The following is an 18,181-nucleotide window of genomic DNA, read 5'->3' as shown; positions in this document are numbered from 1 at the left end:
AGAAGATATTTAACGTCAAAACTGATGAGTTTATAGGCACAAAATAGAAGTGAAAAATAGCGTCGCGGAATGTTATACGAAAATCTTCAGATCATGATTTTAAACCACGATCTGAATTCGGTTATGACCGATTGATCGATTATTATAGGTGTCGAGTACGTCCGCTTTTGTCAGAAATATTGAATCATAGCATTAATGATTTATTGTAGGATACGGTAAAAGTTTTCTCTAAGGAAATTCTTTATTGGGAGAATTTTCATTTTCTCCGAAGTCTGCATTCTTGCAATTTCTTTTCGTTTATCGTACATAAACTATAGGATTCGATCCACATCGGTAACCCGCGTATTCGATGAGGAAGATTTCATTCTTCAGCAGAGTGACAAGTTGATGTAGCTGGATTTAATTAAGAAAATGCAACCATACAAGATACTGTATCTGAGGCACACCTGTCCACAATCCACACTCGAAATCTTCACATCTATAGTGACCATCCCGCCGTCATTTCGTGGTGTTATTTGCGCCCAACCTTCTATGTATGGGAGCCCATATTTACTAAAGACATTCTTCATCTGAAAAATGTGAAATTGTCTGAAATTTATGGAAGTAATATCGGAGGTTATTCGGTTGCCTAACTAGATCTGTTGCCAATGATTTGTAGTAGGCAGTTTTTGCTGCGTCGAAATTTTCATCAGTGAACAGGGCAACCATTGCCGGTAGTAGTGGTCCTGTCGCAGGACCGCATCCCTAAAATTAAATGAGCCATTTTTTTCATGCTAAAACTGATTAGAATTCATTGTTTCCCGCAGTAAAAAAGAGCAAAAAAGGAGAGGGAAAAGATCCAACACTAGAATTTCTTTTACCTCTTACTTTGATTTGCGTATTCTCTTTTATTTTACGATATTGACTAAACGAACTTCTCTTTGCTATAACTCACCAAAAATGTTATTTTTTTCCAACTTGGTTAATATTTTTACGCCGTGCAGACTAGATTTTTTCAATAAACTTAAGCAAATAGTCTGTCCTCTCACATCAATCTTGGAGAAAAGTACTGTAACTGAACTTTTCTGCTCTTTTCGTGAATTTTTCGTTGCGAATTTAAATTCCACTGTCGTTAAAATTACTCGAGAATGATCAGCCTTTGTTCTCAACGTGATTACTTTTCAGGGAAATAAAATGGTATCTATCGTAGAGATTCAAGTCTAAGCACGACTAATATGTCGTCTGCTCGAGAAGTTTGAGTTTTGCCCGCTTACGATAAGAAGTGGAAACGTCGTTCATGAGACTGAAGCGATTTTTTTAAGAAAAAGAGAGGTAATGCTAAATCTTAACAGCGTAATCTACATAATGAAGGGGAGACTACGACGAGAAAATTTGGCTGGATGTAGTTTTGGGAGGAGTGGTTCTTTGTAAATGGTTTCTAAGATCGTAGAAACGCATGACTTCGGGCTCGTACTCTTCCTCGTAGTAATAAAAACGTACCATTAATAATTATTCATATTGTTATAAATGTAATAGTATGATTGTAATTTTAGTATAATTACTAGTGAATCGCAAAAGAGAATGAATTCGAGAATGCGATTCACTAGTAATTATATTAAGCACTAAAAAGGGGCGAGTGTAGTGTAGCGGTTAGAGGTTCCGCTTCCTGCACGATCGATCGGAGGTTCGAATCCGCCCTAGTGCTCACCAAGCTTTTATCCCTCCAGAATTGGTGCCAGACTTGTCTAGGAGGATAAAAACACTCACTTGACACATTGGCCAGTCCCCGCAAGCCATTGTATAGGCCAGTTACACGTTCGTGAACCTCAAACGATTCTGAATTGAAGTGGACGTGGGGGCGGAACCGGACTGATTAACGCCAGAAACTTTAGCTTTACTTTTACAAGTAAAATTTTTCAATGGAATTGGGATAGTCGATAAAGTTTGCTATGTAGTTTGAAGGTATCTTTATGTGAACGCGGAATATCTCCACACATTCGGAAATCAGACAGTTTCATCCAAAAATGCAACTCTTTACACCTAATGCGGTCACTTAGAGGCATCATCCTACGAATCTGAGGTGGTACGGATTTTTGGTGGATTATTCGTATACGGGATCGTGGACTAAGGAGAGAGGGGTGATTCCGTTCATTTCTTCCTAATTGCTGTAAAAAACGGCCCGGACGATACGGCTTCGAGCGATCCGGCAAGAAATGGACGAAATCACCCCGCTTTCCATAATCTACGACTCCATATAGGAACTCTCCACCTGACATACGTACCACCTCAGATTTGTGGGGTGATGCCTTTAATGTAAGTTTTATTAGCCCTACGAGTGTAAATAGTTGTCTAGTCGGATGAAATGAAATCCGTGGGCGTTGCTGTTGCTTCTGATTCAAATATTTTTAGGAGAATATTTTGTGTTATTGCTGCTTTTCTAAGCTGTACTTACTAATGGTATGGAGAAAGCGAGGAAAATTTTTTCCATTGAAAATTTTCAACGCTTTTTAATCATGGAAACCATTATAAGCTACATATTACTTGACTTGACTAACAGGAATATATAAAACGCATTTCTCACCAAAATAACGTGGATGATGGTGAAAAACGCTATAAAGCGAATCATTTTCAGACGCAGAAAGTGGAAAAATGACCCCATATTTCTCTTTTATACATCGAATAACAATTAAAAAACTTTGAACTTTTCATAGTGCAAATATTTGAAAAATCATTCTAAATACCACTTTATCTTATTAACATCTTTTTGTAAATGCAAATAAAAATAGAATAAAATGGAAAATTCGCACACATTTTATCACTTTTCGCCGTTGACTTTTCTCAATGTTCCGTCAGCAAATGGAAATGAAAGAGGTGGAATGAGGACGCATCTGGACGTTTCAAAGAAAATTAGAATTCCTACATATCCGTATGAGCCTTCGTAGCGTATTTCTGGAATGTGATCTAATTTCTAAATATACATCTTCTCTTGCTTTTTCTTTTCCTTCTCCTCTTTTCCCTCTACCTAATGATCCTCCTTCTGCAAGAACCCCTTCGTGCTTTCCCAATGAGTCCTCAACAATTTGTCAAAATTTTTGCTGAAATCCTTCATTTTGATGCTGCTTCGATGGTACATTATCCGAAAATAAATGCGAAAATAAGTAAACAAGTAAACAAATACAGTGTGAACAGTTAAGATCTAAATAATCGTTCTTCAGTGTATGTGTTGTTCGCTCACACGCCTAACGATGATGGATTCGCCGCTTATGAGAAAAATCCTATAACATGAATCGATTGAGCGTTGTTTGAACTGTTATGTGTTACATTGTAATTTCATACATTTGATATTTGCAAACATTTCTTTTTCGGATAACACCATGTACAAAAGTCGTTATGGATATAAGCATTATTGAACAGAAGACTTTTTCTTACAAGTTTCATGCTTTAACCCCTATGAGGCGAGAAAAAAAGAGAAAACGATGAGGATGACACTTAAGCATGCTTATTGAATCAAGTAGATCAAAAATGGTTGGCTGATCGGCTTTGAGTCAACATCTTACAGTTGCGACGTTGTCGTTTCACTTCTCCTTCGCCCGTCACGTTTTCACCTTTTCCTCAAATTTAATTTTATTCAATACGATGTTATTTGATGCATTAGTCGCCGTTCTTCTTATATCTGTGCATTCCACGAACGGCTTCTGCCATATCCAATCTTTCATAAAGATAAATAAATAAATAAATATAATAAATAATTCCTCCTTCTTTTTTTATAAATATCACTCCTTTAGTCGTGGGAACGCAGCAAACCAGGTAAGAATTGAACCAACGAATTGGACTTTTTTAGTTCTTGTTTTAGGATTTGATCTCTTACGAGATGATCTCTTGTCCTGATCATTTCGGAGGATATGATACAAATGTTCTGACTGCCCACCTTCTGACGAAGGTGACGTTGTCCCAAAACGTTAGCTGCAGTAAAGAGTGGTAAGAATCTTAGCCTTTGCTTCACTTATTATTATTATTTGTTATTTTTTAATAATTCACTTTTATTCATTTCATTCCACACTCATCCATGTGTGCGTGTGAATGAAGCATACAAGGAACGAATACAAAAAATATATACGCTATACAAATAATTTGTAGTACATACTGAAATTATACGTATCATATATGTGCATACTGTATAAATTTTACCTTCAAGTTGTAGTCTTATTACGAAATGGTTAAAGGAAGGTCGAACCTGTTCTTCCTCTTCGATTTCTCCGAGTTCTAGTCACGACGCTATCCCAGTAACCGCCTTCTAACAACTATAAACGAAGTGAAATTGGATGAAAATCTAAATATTATTCTTAAATTCAGGTGCTAGAGAGTTTCGCTTGCTTCAATGCGGCGTAGGGGAGTCTCCCATGTTTTCTTTACATCCACGACGGCGAAGTTCAGGCGGGGATTGAAGCGGGGCGCCGGACGTTTATGCTGTGAAATCCACTTGGAAGAGAAAGGACGCTGTGAGGTAAGCTTGATAAATCCGGCTTTGGATATTTTACACGAATATTCCTCGAATATTTTACTATATTTTATTCTATTATTATTATATTTTATTTTTTTATTATTTTTCATTATTTTCTTTATTTTATTATCCTAGATAGATATTTTTTAGATATTTTTTATTTGCAGCGATTACGATTGGATCTTTTTGCTAAGTTGATAAAAGGCTAACATGAAGTTACGGACTCAACCCTTAAAGTGTTATCGTCGCAGTGGTTATCGTGAAAATCTCTCTTTGAATGCGTGCTCAATCTTGAATTAAAAGCAACGCAGCACCAAATGACAATGGTGAGATTTCTCCACGAATAAATATGGCTGAAGGTGTAATTCACTAGTATAAGACGAATAAAATCGTGAACACCACGAATTTCTCTTAGTAGTCTAGTCCAGAAAAAAGCGTGCTAAGCAATCTTGTGTGATCTCGCCTACGATGCAACTGATTACGGATAACAGAACAACAACAGGTGCAATATGCAACACATCCACGTTTTTGCGACTAGTCCAACTTCTGCTAACTATTTAAAATGTGCTGGCTGGATTACGGACGATGGACAACAAGATTCACATTCATTCTATCGCGTACTAAGTTGCAACGTTGGGCAGATGGGATCATTGTGATCTACAGCCCCGTTCCTGTTTGTGATGAGACCAGCAGCATTGTTGATTTCGTGGTGTGTTGTCATTGAATCAAGGAACACGACTCCGAAAAAACTGATGGAAACTAGCGAGAAAGCAGGAACGTGTACGTGAGAAATACGTGAACACGTACGTGAAGGACCGTACTGTGCAGAAACAGATGAGATTTCCTGGCAAGTGGATACGATAGCCCGCTAAGGGATCTTATTTGGTCCTTTTGTACGCGAAGTCATCTTATTCTAACCATAAACGACAAAATATAAATAAATAAATAAATATTTTTCTCAATTCACCTACTAGTCGTATACTAACAACCATCGTCGACGTGGTGTGTGTGTGTGTGAGTACATGCCGTTCAAGGACGTGATGGATGTGAAAAGAGGTCGCGTCTCGCGCTATAACTCGAACGGATTCATTTTCCCCTATCGATTCTCGTTTCTATCGATTACTCTTTCCTATAAAATATTGACTCGTGACCATAACTTTTCTACCTACGAGAAAAAGAAATTCATCAACACTCTTACAACCACGCATCATCATCGCTCATGTGACTGGCTTTTGTCCTTTATTGCAATAATTCATATCGCTTGACCAAAGCTCGCCGTTCTTCCGTAAATACGAATATTTCGGCCATTTATTCATGCATTTTTATTTTTTATTGGTTTAAATTTTTGTATTGTTTACTTCTTTGTTGTTTTTAAACCATGTGTTAATGTTTGTTAAATTTTTACTTATCTATCACTTTAGAAAATTTCCCCTGCTATTACCTTTGAAGTCTCATCTTCATCTTTTAGATTTTCTCTCTGTCGGCATTTTTTCAGCCATGTTCCATGAATATAGAATAGAGATGGGCACAGTTTACCTGATCTCTTTTTCTTTCTACCGTACTGCTACACAATGAGAGAAAGTTTCTTATATAGGTGATAATATTATGTCTGATATTACATACTGTTACGAATCTCCTTGGATTAGCTCGAGTTATAAATTTCGGAAAAAAACCACTTACTTTTCTGTTTTTTTTCTATAAGTTTCAATATGTATTTTGAGAACGGGGGCCAAAAACTTGGCGTGATAGACGAGATTGGCGGTGATCGATAAGTCCGAATCAATGTCGATCATCTGATACATACGAAGCTGATCAGGCTCGCACATTCAGAAATATGAGGCTTTTTTCGGAAATATAAGAGGACTTTTTTTTCAAAATTTTTCTAAATCACATGTCATAAAATGCTAAAGACGCTAAGTACCGAATGGAAAAAAGAGGAGTTGACTTATCTCATCACTCCTCAACCACAAAACGAACCAATAGTTAATATATGATTCCGTTTTTTTAATAAACTTTTTTTAAAAATAAAAATAAGTCTTTTTTAGCATGTAAAAACAAATTATATATTACAGTAATGTAGTACTAAAGAGTGAATGTATAATTCCTTTTTCTCATTATTTCCGACTTTTCTTTTGTTCTTTTGTTTCGTCCAGGTGTCATACTCAGCTAAGTGCACAGTTAAATGCGAAATATGTATGTTATTTACTAAAAGTGGGAAATTTGGAGAAAAAATCTTCTAGAATTTCCTTCCTTTTTGTCGCGTAGTTAAGAACGCTGGGTACAAGTTCCTTGTAAAATTCCCGCACTAGGAAGTGGCAGAAAATTTATGGAAATTTTCAAAGTACACTGTTGAACTAGTTTTATAGACCTCGTCTTCAGAAACCGAATCATCCCTGGATCTAATGACAAAGGAGAAAAAAAGAGTGTTATGAAAAAAAATCATTTGGGCTCGCAATTTCCTGAGAGAAAAATTTTGGTTTCAATCGAACAATTAATCTGGGCAGTGAAGGGGTCAAGGCACTAACAAAAATACAACAATCAGTGGTACCATTACTGATGGGCAGTCTATAATGGGTCGATGAAAGAAGTCAGAGGGAAATCAGATAGTTTGTACACGAGGAGAAACGATGGTAGTAGTTACCACCACGCTATCGATCCTTAAGTAGCCCCATGCGGTGTCCATCATTTCACCTGCGATCAAATCGATTTCTAGGGGCGAGATCTACAAATCGTGTTTATTTACTTTAGTTAGTATTATTGACACTATGCTTACATATCTAATTGTTTTGTGCAGTATTTTTTCTATCTATTCTTATCCCTTGTCACTTTTGATGTGCAATTCATCCTCACTATCACAGTGATAATCCGGTAACTCGAACGCTAAGGTTCTTCCCCAGCATTTGGCCGTGTGTACTTACAACACGGAATTTGGTCCACAGACCTGATCTATATGCCCTTCTCGGAGCTGTTGAGCGTATCAAATTCGACGTGATTGTTCTGGAAGAGACCAGAAGCAGAAGGTTCGATGTACGACACATGAATGTTAGTACACTCGTCATTTGAGGAGAGAAGGTTCCGAAATGCGAAATGTAGGCGGTACTAGTTTTGTTGTACATCCATCTTGTTCGTTCTGATGAGGTCCTATCACCTCATCTGGCTCCACCCCTCTTCGCCAAAAACCCATTAGCATCATCAACAGCTACTCACCAACATCACCACCTAATGAATCCGAGATGATGGAAAAGTCTTTCTACAAATCCGTTGTTGGAAACAAGCGCAAAACTAGGAAATGCCACAGAAGAGGTATACAGGATTGGAACATTTGGACTGGGAGACCGGAATGAAAACGCTATCGTCTCTCAAGCCTGTAGTCAGCTCCTTGCTTCTCTCATGGGAATCCACTTTTCATGAGGAAAAATCACCGTCGGTGGACATCGGGATAGCCCAATGACACGACTAGTGCGAGATCGGCCGCGTACTCACCAACCGGAGGCGGTGTTTGTTTGACTTCACAGTATAACCATCCTTTTGTAGTTTTTCTGATCACCGTCTTCTTCGTGCCAAAATATGACTTACCCACACAGTGGAAATGGACATCTGCTATCAGTAACGAAGGAGGAAAGAAGATTTATACGACTATTGCATACTCGAGGACTCTTTGTTTCATAGTGACTGGCACATCGAGGAGGCCATTAACATGGACTACGACCTACTGACCAACGCACGCATGGTTCTGTACGAGGGAGCAAAAGAAGAACGCTCAGATTCTATGTCCACGAAAATGATGAAATCGGACAATTTCTAGCTGTTAGGGTATTCCTTCTGTCTCTTCCACAGCGCTGCTCGAAAACGCTGTGCGGAATTGTGCATAATTTTTGCTTTTACCACGATTTCAACTACATTAATTATATCAATTGTTCGAAAGGAATTGGAAAAAACGTAAAATTCTTTTCTTTTTTGAATAAAAGCCTTTATAGCACAGGTATTTGTTCTATTTTATATGTTTGAAACATTTAGATTCCGACATAGATTTTATATTACGCTCAGCTGCAATCTCCGAACAACTCATTCATATCAATTTTTTCAATCACCGTAATTAACATTACTCAGATACTTAGATGCTTAGATGGCCCGTCTTCACTCGACGTGCGGGCCCCAGCATCTCTTCCACTCGTTTCGTTGTCTCGCCATTGTCATCCAAGATGTTCTCAAGCTTCGTGAGTGACGTTGACGAGGTCCTTGGGCCGTATCCAGCTGAGCTCTCAGTTGGTCCATCCGTGCAGCGAACACGTCACCCTATCTCGTTGGCGGTCTCCCTCGGGGGCGTTTAGCGTCCCTTGGGATCCACTCTAGCGTTCTTTTAGTCCATCTATCGTTGATTCTTCTCATGATGTGACCGGCCCATCTATGTTTTTCTTTCGATACATATTCTGCTGGGTCGCGAAGACGGGACATTCCTCTTAAGTCGGAGCTACGAAGACCGGCAAGGTGTTGTGTGCGCCGGTTAAACTTCAGGAGACATCTCTCAAGGGCTCTGTGGGTAGTAAGTAACTTCCTAGACGTGGCCGCGGTGTCTGCCCACGTCTCCGCTGCGTAACAGAGCGATGGAAGGACTGTCGAGTCGAACAGATGGGCACGAAGATCTTGGTCTGTCAGTTGGTCCGTAGCTTCCCTGACGGCTGCGAATGCTGCCCATGCTGCTCTCATTCTTCTATTCAGTATTCAGTATTCAGTATTCTTCCTTCAAGTCGTTTTCCATGTTCATAGAACGTCCGAGGTATACGTATGACGGAGTTTCCACGATTTGGGAGCCTTCAAGTTGTACTCCTCCGTCCTCGCAGTGGGCGTCCTTCATGAACTGTGTCTTCTTTCTGTTTATTCGTAGTCTTATTCTCTTCCCTGCTTCGTTCAATTCGTTGAGCATCGTTTCTGCTTCATTGGTACTGCTCGAAAAGAGAACGATGTCGTCCGCGAAACGAAGGTTCGAAAGAAATCTTCCATCAACACGTATGCCCCTTTCTTCCCAGGATAGTGATTTCATTATCCATTGCAATGCAGCCGTGAACAGCTTCGGCGATATAGTATCGCCTTGTCGTACCCCCTTTCCAATGGGTATGGTGAGAGGGCGGTGGAAAAGCTGTATCCTAGTCGTGCATCGTTCGTAGCAATTGGCTAATGTCCTCACATACGACGCGTCCACACCTTGATCGACCAGCGTTGACAGTATTGCATTCGTTTCTACGCTGTCAAAGGCTTTCTCATAGTCGACGAAGGTTAGAACAAGGGGCAGGCGGTATTCCCGGCAAACCTGTATGACCCTCGACACGGTCTGGATGTGGTCCAAGCAGCTGAACCCTTGGCGGAATCCAGCTTGTTCCTGAGGCTGGGCTTCATCCAGCGTTCTAGATATGCGTGTGAGGATGATCTTGGTGAATACTTTGTATAACACGCTCAGCAAGCATATCGGACGGTAGTTCCGAAGGTCCTTTCAGTTACCTTTCTTATGGATAAGAACGGTTCGCGAGGTCTTCCACTGGTCTGCGATCCTTTCTTTTTGAAGATAGGATATCATGTGCGCTGCTAATATTACATGAAGCGGATGGCCACCAGCCCGAAGAAAGTCTGCTGATATAAAATCAGGTCCGGGGGCTGTGCCAGGTTTCATGCTCTTGATAGCGACTCGTACTTCCGAAGGGAGAATCCGTGGTGGAGCTTCGCCAGTGGGGATGATTGGGCTTGACACAGGAGATGATGAACGGAAAAGGTTCGAATAGAACTTCTCCGTAATGATTTCCATCCCACGGCGAGAAGACGTGCGAGTCCCATCTTCGCTCAGCAAGGTTGCTAGCGGAACATTATATTCGCGGAGATCCGTGCGGCACTTCTTTAGACTCGTTCTTCTTTGTGCTGCTTCTAGAATCTTCTTCTGCCTGTACTTCAAAAAATCCTCCTGCAACGTTTTTCTGCAGCTAGTGTTTGCTACTAACCGCTCAATGTGCGATGCATTCGGATCAAGCCTCAAAGCCCTTCTTCTTCCTAACAATTCCTTGGTGGTCTTCGAAATTCGATCCAAGTTTGTCGTGCGCGACTTCGAGGCACGTTCTGCACAGGCTCGTAATCCTCTGAGCAGCATCTCGTAGTCCACGTTTGGGTCCTCCTCGATGTGCCAGTCACCTTGGGACAAGGAGTCCTCGAGAACGCAATCGTCGTAGACGACTTCTTTTCTCCTTCGTTGCCGATAGCAGATGTTCTTTTCCATCGTGTGGCTAAGTCGTATTTTCGCACGAAGGAGACGGTGATCAGAACCACTACAAAAGGATGGTACTACTGAGACGTCAAGTAGACACCACCTCCGGTTGGTGAGTATGTGGTCGATCTCCGCACGAGTCGCGCCATTGGGCGATTCCCATGTCCACCGACGATGATCTTTTTTCATGAAAAGAGAGTTCCCATGAAAGAGGCGAGCGGCAGACAATAGCCCAGCGAGACGATTGCCATTTTCATTCCGGTCCCCTAGTCCAAATCTTCCAACCCTGTATTCCTCTTCTGTGGCCTTTCCTGTTTGCGTTTTGCGTTGAAGTCTCCGACAACGAATTTGTAAAAGGACTTCTCGTTGCGGACTACTTCCTCCAGCTCCTCGTAAAACGCGTCCAATTCGCATTCATCAGCTACTGATATCGGTGAGTAGCAGTTGATGATACTGATGGGTTTTTAACGCAGAGGGCGGAGGCGAAGAATGGCCAGACGATGTTACAGGATCTCTTGAGAATCGACAAGATGGACGACAGATGGATGTGCAACAAAACCAACACCGCCTACATTTCGCGACGGAACCTCCTCTCCACGAATGACGAGTGTACCGTCATTCATCTGACGTACGTCGCTCCTTCTGCACTTGGTTTCCTGCAGAGCAATCACGTGAAATTTGATACGCTCTGCAGCTCCGAGAAGGGCATGCAGGTCGGCGTCTGTGGAAACTGTTCTCGCGTTGTAAGTACACAGTCTGAGACAGTCTCCATGGCGAGTCGTGCGTGTGTCGCCTTGGTCCAGAATCAATGACGTCCTGAGCAACCTGAGATTTGGTCAGCTCTCACCGGTCGCCATACCGTCCGACGTCTGAGACGGCAGGGCCCAGTGTGCACGGTACTGAGGCAGCGAATATGCTGGAGTGGCAAAGAGACTTTTCCCCAAACTAAGCAGCAATGCCACGGCGAGCTTAGCTTTCACCACAGGTCGTCGCCAAACCTATATGGATCAGGGAACCACCTTGCGACATTTTGCCAAGACGGTGGTGAATCTTAGCAGTGGTTTACTCTTAGCTAGGCTTCCGATTCCGAGAAGTCGGAATGTCGGATGTGTCGAACTCCTTCTCAGCTTGAGAGACCCTGCCGGAGGACGAACATCCGCTGTGCATCGCAGTTCGACGCCCAGCGTCACCTCCACGCCACTATTAGGCGGTAAACCGTTGTGGATGGTAATTAACATTAAGACTAAATAATCCTGAACCAAAGTTGTTTCTTTCGTGCTTTCAATTGTTTTATTTTTATTCATTTTTATTTATTTTGTCTTAATTTATTTTTGGTTTTTATTTTGTTTCCTAAATAGCTGTTCCACAAAATTATTCGCGTTATTGATGGTGAATTAGTCAATTGATGTCTTAAGGTTCAAATCGAATTTCGTCGGTTTTCTCATTCTTTGGGACATATTATAGTGACCTCCATTTCCAGACTGATCGCATGTGATGGGATTGCTCGCTTGTGTGAATCCCTTTGGGATCCTTCAGGATTTTTTGGCCGAATGTTTCTATGAGTACGGACTTTTTATCAGCAAACATCCACGTGCATTTGCACTTGGGCCACTAATTTTAACATGTATTCTTGCATTGGGAGCATTCAACGTCAGAATGGAGGTGAAAAGAAGACAAAATACTCAATTTTTCTTTCCTTGTACTCTTTTTTTTATCTTTCTCTTTTCATGCATTTCTTAAGGACGACTTGCGTTTCCTGTATTCACCGGAACATTCCAGATCTAGATTAGAATATCAGGTTCATAAAAATTTCACAGGAGCATCATCAAACAAGTAAGTTGGTTCTCGTGCAACGTTATTCCTCTATGTGCGGTTAAGAGTGAATCATTTGGGTTTATTTTTTAATGAAAAATTCACATAAAATGTTAACTATCCTTACGATGATGTTGCCACTCGTGGCTCAGTTCCGTGTTAAAAGCATCACCCCACGAATCTGGAGTGGTACGGATTCCCGGTGGAGTATTCGTATACGGGGTCGTAGATTATGTGGAGGAGGGTGATTCCGTCCATTTCTTCCTAATTGCCGTAGAAAACAGCCCGGAAGATACGGTTTCGAGCGTTTCGGCGCAGTATTTTATACAAGGAGTTCAATTGGAGCGCGCCAGCCCTGTGCGGCGCCGCATCTTCTGGGCAGTTTTTTAGGCTATTGGGAAGAAATGGACGGAACCACACCCCTCTCCGTAATCTACTATCCCGTTTACGAAAACTCCACCTGAAATCCGCACCACCTCAGATTCGTGGTATGCTGCCTTTAAGGGGTTACCTCCGGATGGTCAGTGTACCTGCTCCTACTTTCCATCTACGCTACTTAGGTGCCTCAGGTCTCTGGCTTTGGGCCGGCTGTCTTTCGTGTACCTTCTTCTGCCTCAGTATTGCATCATTGCATGTTTATTATTTTCTCTATTGTTACACAATACAGTATCTTGCAAAGTGTGAGAAACGCTATGGAGACTTCTTAGAGGGAGAAAAAAAGTATCATGTGAATCATACCATCACGCTCTTGCCGCGAGCCACCTAGGCTTATAGCGATGGCGTAGCTTTCCCTGTTACATTGCGTTCCACTTCGATCTTTCTTAGATTACTGTTCTTTCCTAAGCACGTGGTGTGTACCTGCGCAGTATCCTCGTCAATCCACGACACGCAACGTAACACCATTGCACGCACACGAAATGAATATCAAAGCGATATTACATGCCGATATGAGGCGGAGGCGGGTGAAATCGGCTTACGGCTTACGCACTTACGCGTTCGACTTCAAAGGCATCACCCCACGAATCTGAGGTGGTGCAGATTTCAGGTGGAGTATTCCTATAAGGGATAGTACATTATGGAGAGAAGGGCGATTCCGGTCATTTCTTCCTAAAGAACAGCTCGGAAGATGCGGCACCGTACAAGGCTGTCGCGCTCCAGTCGAACTTCTTGTAGAAAATAGTGCGCCAGAACGCACAAGCCGTATCTTCCGGGCCGTTTTTTACGGCAATTAGGAAGAAATGGACAGAATTGCCCTTCTCTCTATAACCTACTCTCCCGTATACGAATACTCTACCTGAAATCCGTACCACCTCAGATTTTTGGAGTGATGCCTCTAACTCAGACTTGTTTTAGGTTTACGCAGTGACCATCAATGACTAGTCACAATATATCAAGAGAATTTCTGATTGATTTGCTTGAACTGTAGTGTAACTGTAGTGTCGGGTAGTGTTTATCGTGTAACTTAGTGAAACTGTAGTGTCGGGTAGTGTTTATCGTGTAACTTAGTGTAACTGTAGTGTCGTTTAGTGTTTATCTCACTTGCTGAACCTGGTAAAGTAACAAATAGCCATGTACTACAACTACTGATCACAAGGGTTCTAATAACGGAGTTGATGGCCCGCCCACGCACAGGTCTTGATATGGGGATAGTTCGTTTGTGATTGCTCTGCACTTGCGCTTTTTGTCCATTTGGAGCGGACATATTGCTGAGAGTGATCTTGAACCGCAACTATAGTAAGCTTCGGATACTTAGCTGCGAAGATAGGGTTTTTCTTTCCTGCCGCACACGTGCACAGTACATGATTGAGTGATGACAAGTGCTTCAGTTTTTTTTAATCGTTTTTACCCTAAACTTGACGGATGTTTTTTATCATCGCACTGAGCCCGATCACTAGAGCTCCTTCCCGAACGGCCATTTAATATTTTCCAATTTCAAATTCCTTGTTTGATAGAGTTGCTGAAAACAAACGAAGCATGTTTCTGACCGAAGATACTGACGCGGCGCCAGAAAATGAGAAGCGGAGATTGGATTAATGATTATTTACCAGACCAGGACAATGAACAGCTTCATTTACCAATAATTCCAAATTGGAAAGTATACTATGTGCAATTTTTTCTTCATATTCTCCACTATCATCTCTTGCGGTCAACATTTATTCAATGCTGCGTTTACGAAAGAGCAGAAGATAGCTGTCAGAACTCAATTCTAGATTTAAAGATCTGCTAATATATAATATTTGAACAAAATAAGATAGTTTGAAAAAATCTTCTTTCCAAAACGAAGTTGAGTACAGCAGGAATAGAGAAGCGCCGTATGTTTTTTTTTTCCAGCTGTGCTGATCAGTGCCTTACAGAGAACTCTGATCATTTTCTTCTGTTTTAACTAGATTTGTCCTCCATGGCGATCGAAAACCCCTTCAATAATCTCCGTGATCACTGTGTTAGTGTTCATAATGTTGTAGCCAAAGTTCCTCACACTTTCACGTTCTTCTTGTTGATGAATTTCAGCGTGCGAAATTTGCATTTGATCTCAACATACAGGATCATGGAATTCTTTTCCAGCCGAACTTTTTTTGCGGACTCTTTTATCTGAAAATAATCATTTACTTCCTTTTTCTTACAAGGAAACAGAGAGAAAGTAAGTAGAATTTTAAGTTATGCATTGTTTTATCCAGAAATATCCAGAAACAGCTTTTAAGCTAAGTTTACAGTTTTGTTTAAGTTTAGAAATTTATGATAATTTCAAGAAGTTACGAAAATTTGCACTTCATCTAGTCTACATATCAACATGTTAGGGATGTGCAATAGAGAATCAAATCTAAGGAAAAGTGCTCTATATGAATTTTTTTTCAAAATAACAATTAAATTTACCTTCGAACAATCTTCGAGTCTAATTATGCTTCTGTAAGCGGCGGAAAACAAGCCGCTGATGTTCTTTGTGCTTTTTTTCATAGAAGGACCAGTGATGTCCAGTTCATTTCCATAGTTTTTGTAAAGTTCATAAAGCTGAGAATGAGAGTGAACTGCTGTAACTCTGTCCATATTTGTTTCAGAATAATGAATTGATTTAATGCTTAATGCTGAATAGATTTAATGCTTAATTGATTAATTAATGTAAATTACCTCGTTGTTCAACTCTTCTAAGTCATTCTCTACCTCTTCCTCCTCGTACAATTTATTGGTGACTATCATAACCGTGAATGTCGTTTTTCTCCGTTCAACTCCGAATGCAGCACAGATCTAAGATTATTTATTATCACATAGCAACAAAAGTGTGTAGCGATCGATATCTGCGCTATGCAACTCACCTGGAGTAGAACAACGGCAGCGAGTAGAAGAAGTTTCATTTTGTTGCTGAGTTTTGTGACTGTGCTCTTCTTTTATGCCAGTGTAAATGAACGTTAGAAGCAGAATATCAATTTTCCATTGCGTTTAATGGGTTTGGTGTGCAGCGAGAGAAGCTCTCGAAAAATTTATTCAATCTCAAACCGAAACATTTTTCAGAATCTTCTAAAAACCGGAAAAACACTGTTTTCTTAATTGTTTGGGTTGAAATCTTGTTCATCTACGAAAATAGTTCAGTAGTGGGGTTACGAGTCTCCTACAAAATATCAGATGAAAGTACGTGCCGATCCCCTCATGAACTTAAAAGCATCACCCCACGAATCTGAGGTGGTACGGATTTTAGGTGGAGTATCCGTATACGGGATGTTAGATTATGGAGAGGGGTGTGATTCCGTCCATTTCCTTAAAAAAAAACGGCTCGGAAGATGCGGCGAGTGCACAGGGCTGGCGATCTCCAATCGAACTCCTTGTAGAAAATAGCGCGCCGGAAAGCTCGACGCCGTATCTTCCAGGCCGTTTTCTCCGGAAATTAGGAAGAAATGAATCACCCTTCTCTCAGTAATCTACGGCCCCGTATACGAATACTCCACCGGAAATCCGTACCACACAACATTCGTGGAATGATCCCTTTAAGACCGCTATTAGAAGGTGTTCGCTACGTGACAACATTGCAAGTGCAAGCTTCACCTATGAATTGTGATATATCTACCATTTCCCGGCCAACCAAACTCTACGAACTTCGGAGACATCAGCCATACCCTGATGCCTGAAACACGAACCGATCCACCAACGCTGCACTGTGAATATAGCGCAAAAATCCTGATCTCATTTCGGAAAAGATTTTGACAGAAATTCATGAACTTAGCAATTTCTCGTGAAAGGTTCACCAAAAAAAAGAAAAAGGTATGCAAGAACCAGAAAAGGTATGGATGACCTCAATGGATATCTCAATTACGAAATTACGAGGTCTCAACTAGAAAATGCAAAACAGTGATAAACGTGGGCCTGTGTTATGAGCTGGACACAGCGTTCCATGAATCCTATCGCATCCCTCTCCTTCAACACAAGTTTTAAACAAGCTAAAATTAAATAGATTGAGAACTCACCAAAGTTTTGGATAAAATGCGCAGCACTGATCAATCTCTGTGGGGATGTGCCTACAGGTTTGACCTTAAACTAGCAATTAATGTGCACTACATATCCTACGTAATGTATTGCAACAATTTTCATCCAAATCATTATAGAACATTTCGATTCAGGACAAGCACTAAGTGATTCGACTGCAACTGCCACGTGTGCACATTCAACCATCATCTCGAACTAGACGCTTTATATACTTGCAAATTTAGTTGCTATTCTTATGCGGATGAGCTTTTTTCCAAAAGAATCTTCTATTAGACAGTTTGACTGAAAATCAAACCAAATCTGAACGTTGAACAATGAATTCAACTGTCATCTATTTTCATACCACCCTTCTCCGTTGGTGACACTTACTTACGTATTAAGATACTTAAAAGGCCTGTCTTCAGTGGATCTCGTCTTCCTCAAGGGCGTTTAGCATCTCTTGGGATCCACTCTTGCGTTTTTCCAGTCCATATACTGTCGGTTCTTCTCATAATGTGACCGGCCCATCTATGCTTTACTTTCGATGCATATTCCGCTGCTTCGCGAAGACGAAGGGTTGCATTTAAGTCGAAGCTGCGGATCTGCTTGTGTGCCTCGGTTAAACTTCAGAAGTGGGTAGTACGTGGTTTTCTAGACATGCAGAGGTGTCTGCCAACGTCTTCACTGCGTCTTCGCTGCCGGAAGAACTTTCAAGTCAAACAGATGAGCATGGAGCTCTTGATCCGTAGCTTCCCTGACAGGTGCAAATGTGCCCACGCTGTTCTCGTATTTCCTCCGTAACGTGATGTAGCCATCTTGAACAGCTTCGACCATGCAGTATCGCTTTGTCGCATCCCCTTTGCAATGAGTATGGTGAGGAGGCGGTGGAACCTCAATGACCCTCGACACGGTCTGGATTTGGCCCAAGCAGTTGATCCCCTGGCGGAATCCAGCTTGTTCTTGAGGCTGAACTTCATCCAGCGTCCTAGATATGATCTTGGTGAATACTTTGTATAACACGCTCAGCAAGCATATCGGACGGTAGTTCCGAAGGATTTCTCGGTCACCTTCCTTATGGATAAGAACGGTTCGCGAGGTCCTTCACTGGTCTAGGATCCTTTCTTGCTGAATTTAGGACGTCATGTACGCCGCTGACTTCATGAAGTGGATGGCCACCATCCCGAAAAAAGTCT

At 41.3% G+C, this 18,181-nt stretch overlaps 6 protein-coding genes across 8 annotated transcripts; 1 reads left to right on the top strand and 5 right to left on the bottom strand.

The window, feature by feature from the left end:
* Window positions 1-297: 297 nt before the first annotated feature.
* On the bottom strand, window positions 298-2,605 carry RB195_012061 (uncharacterized protein; the record flags this gene model as incomplete). Its single annotated transcript, XM_013452386.2, has 4 exons — window positions 298-393; window positions 447-569; window positions 634-744; window positions 2,561-2,605. The coding sequence occupies 4 exons, from the start codon at window positions 2,603-2,605 to the stop codon at window positions 298-300; spliced, it is 375 nt and encodes a 124-aa protein (XP_013307840.2).
* A 6,171-nt stretch (window positions 2,606-8,776) lies between these two features.
* RB195_012060 (uncharacterized protein) lies at window positions 8,777-9,187 on the bottom strand (the record flags this gene model as incomplete). Its single annotated transcript, XM_064193740.1, has 1 exon — window positions 8,777-9,187. The coding sequence occupies one exon, from the start codon at window positions 9,185-9,187 to the stop codon at window positions 8,777-8,779; it is 411 nt and encodes a 136-aa protein (XP_064051323.1).
* Window positions 9,188-9,209: 22 nt separating this feature from the next.
* On the bottom strand, window positions 9,210-11,141 carry RB195_012059 (uncharacterized protein; the record flags this gene model as incomplete). The annotated part of the gene is made up of 2 exons (XM_064193739.1): window positions 9,210-9,916; window positions 9,977-11,141. 2 exons carry the CDS (start codon window positions 11,139-11,141, stop codon window positions 9,210-9,212), a joined length of 1,872 nt encoding a protein of 623 aa, XP_064051322.1.
* Window positions 11,142-11,227: 86 nt separating this feature from the next.
* On the top strand, window positions 11,228-14,573 carry RB195_012058 (uncharacterized protein; the record flags this gene model as incomplete). 2 transcript variants are annotated; one of them, XM_064193738.1, is made up of 4 exons in its annotated part: window positions 11,228-11,507; window positions 11,713-11,954; window positions 12,264-12,389; window positions 12,469-12,564. In XM_064193738.1, the coding sequence occupies 4 exons, from the start codon at window positions 11,228-11,230 to the stop codon at window positions 12,562-12,564; spliced, it is 744 nt and encodes a 247-aa protein (XP_064051321.1). The 2 variants fall into 2 exon arrangements, with proteins under 2 accessions (XP_064051321.1, XP_064051320.1); XM_064193737.1 differs by lacking the exons at window positions 11,228-11,507; window positions 11,713-11,954 and adding an exon at window positions 14,492-14,573 and having other exon boundaries at window positions 12,222-12,389; window positions 12,469-12,560.
* Window positions 14,574-14,887: 314 nt separating this feature from the next.
* On the bottom strand, window positions 14,888-15,886 carry RB195_012057 (uncharacterized protein; the record flags this gene model as incomplete). The annotated part of the gene is made up of 5 exons (XM_013452387.2): window positions 14,888-14,954; window positions 15,016-15,128; window positions 15,411-15,545; window positions 15,663-15,779; window positions 15,848-15,886. The coding sequence occupies 5 exons, from the start codon at window positions 15,884-15,886 to the stop codon at window positions 14,888-14,890; spliced, it is 471 nt and encodes a 156-aa protein (XP_013307841.2).
* Window positions 15,887-17,669: 1,783 nt separating this feature from the next.
* Window positions 17,670-18,167, bottom strand: RB195_012056 (uncharacterized protein; the record flags this gene model as incomplete). Of its 2 annotated transcripts, none has more annotated exons than XM_064193736.1 (2): window positions 17,670-17,973; window positions 18,127-18,167. In XM_064193736.1, 2 exons carry the CDS (start codon window positions 18,165-18,167, stop codon window positions 17,670-17,672), a joined length of 345 nt encoding a protein of 114 aa, XP_064051318.1. The 2 variants fall into 2 exon arrangements, with proteins under 2 accessions (XP_064051318.1, XP_064051319.1); XM_064193735.1 differs by having other exon boundaries at window positions 18,145-18,167.
* Between the last annotated feature and the right edge of the window lie 14 nt (window positions 18,168-18,181).

Source organism: Necator americanus, chromosome III (assembly GCF_031761385.1).
Source record: "Necator americanus strain Aroian chromosome III, whole genome shotgun sequence".
Taxonomy (NCBI): Eukaryota; Metazoa; Nematoda; class Chromadorea; order Rhabditida; family Ancylostomatidae; genus Necator; species Necator americanus.
This window is presented reverse-complemented; position numbering and strand designations above follow the sequence as displayed.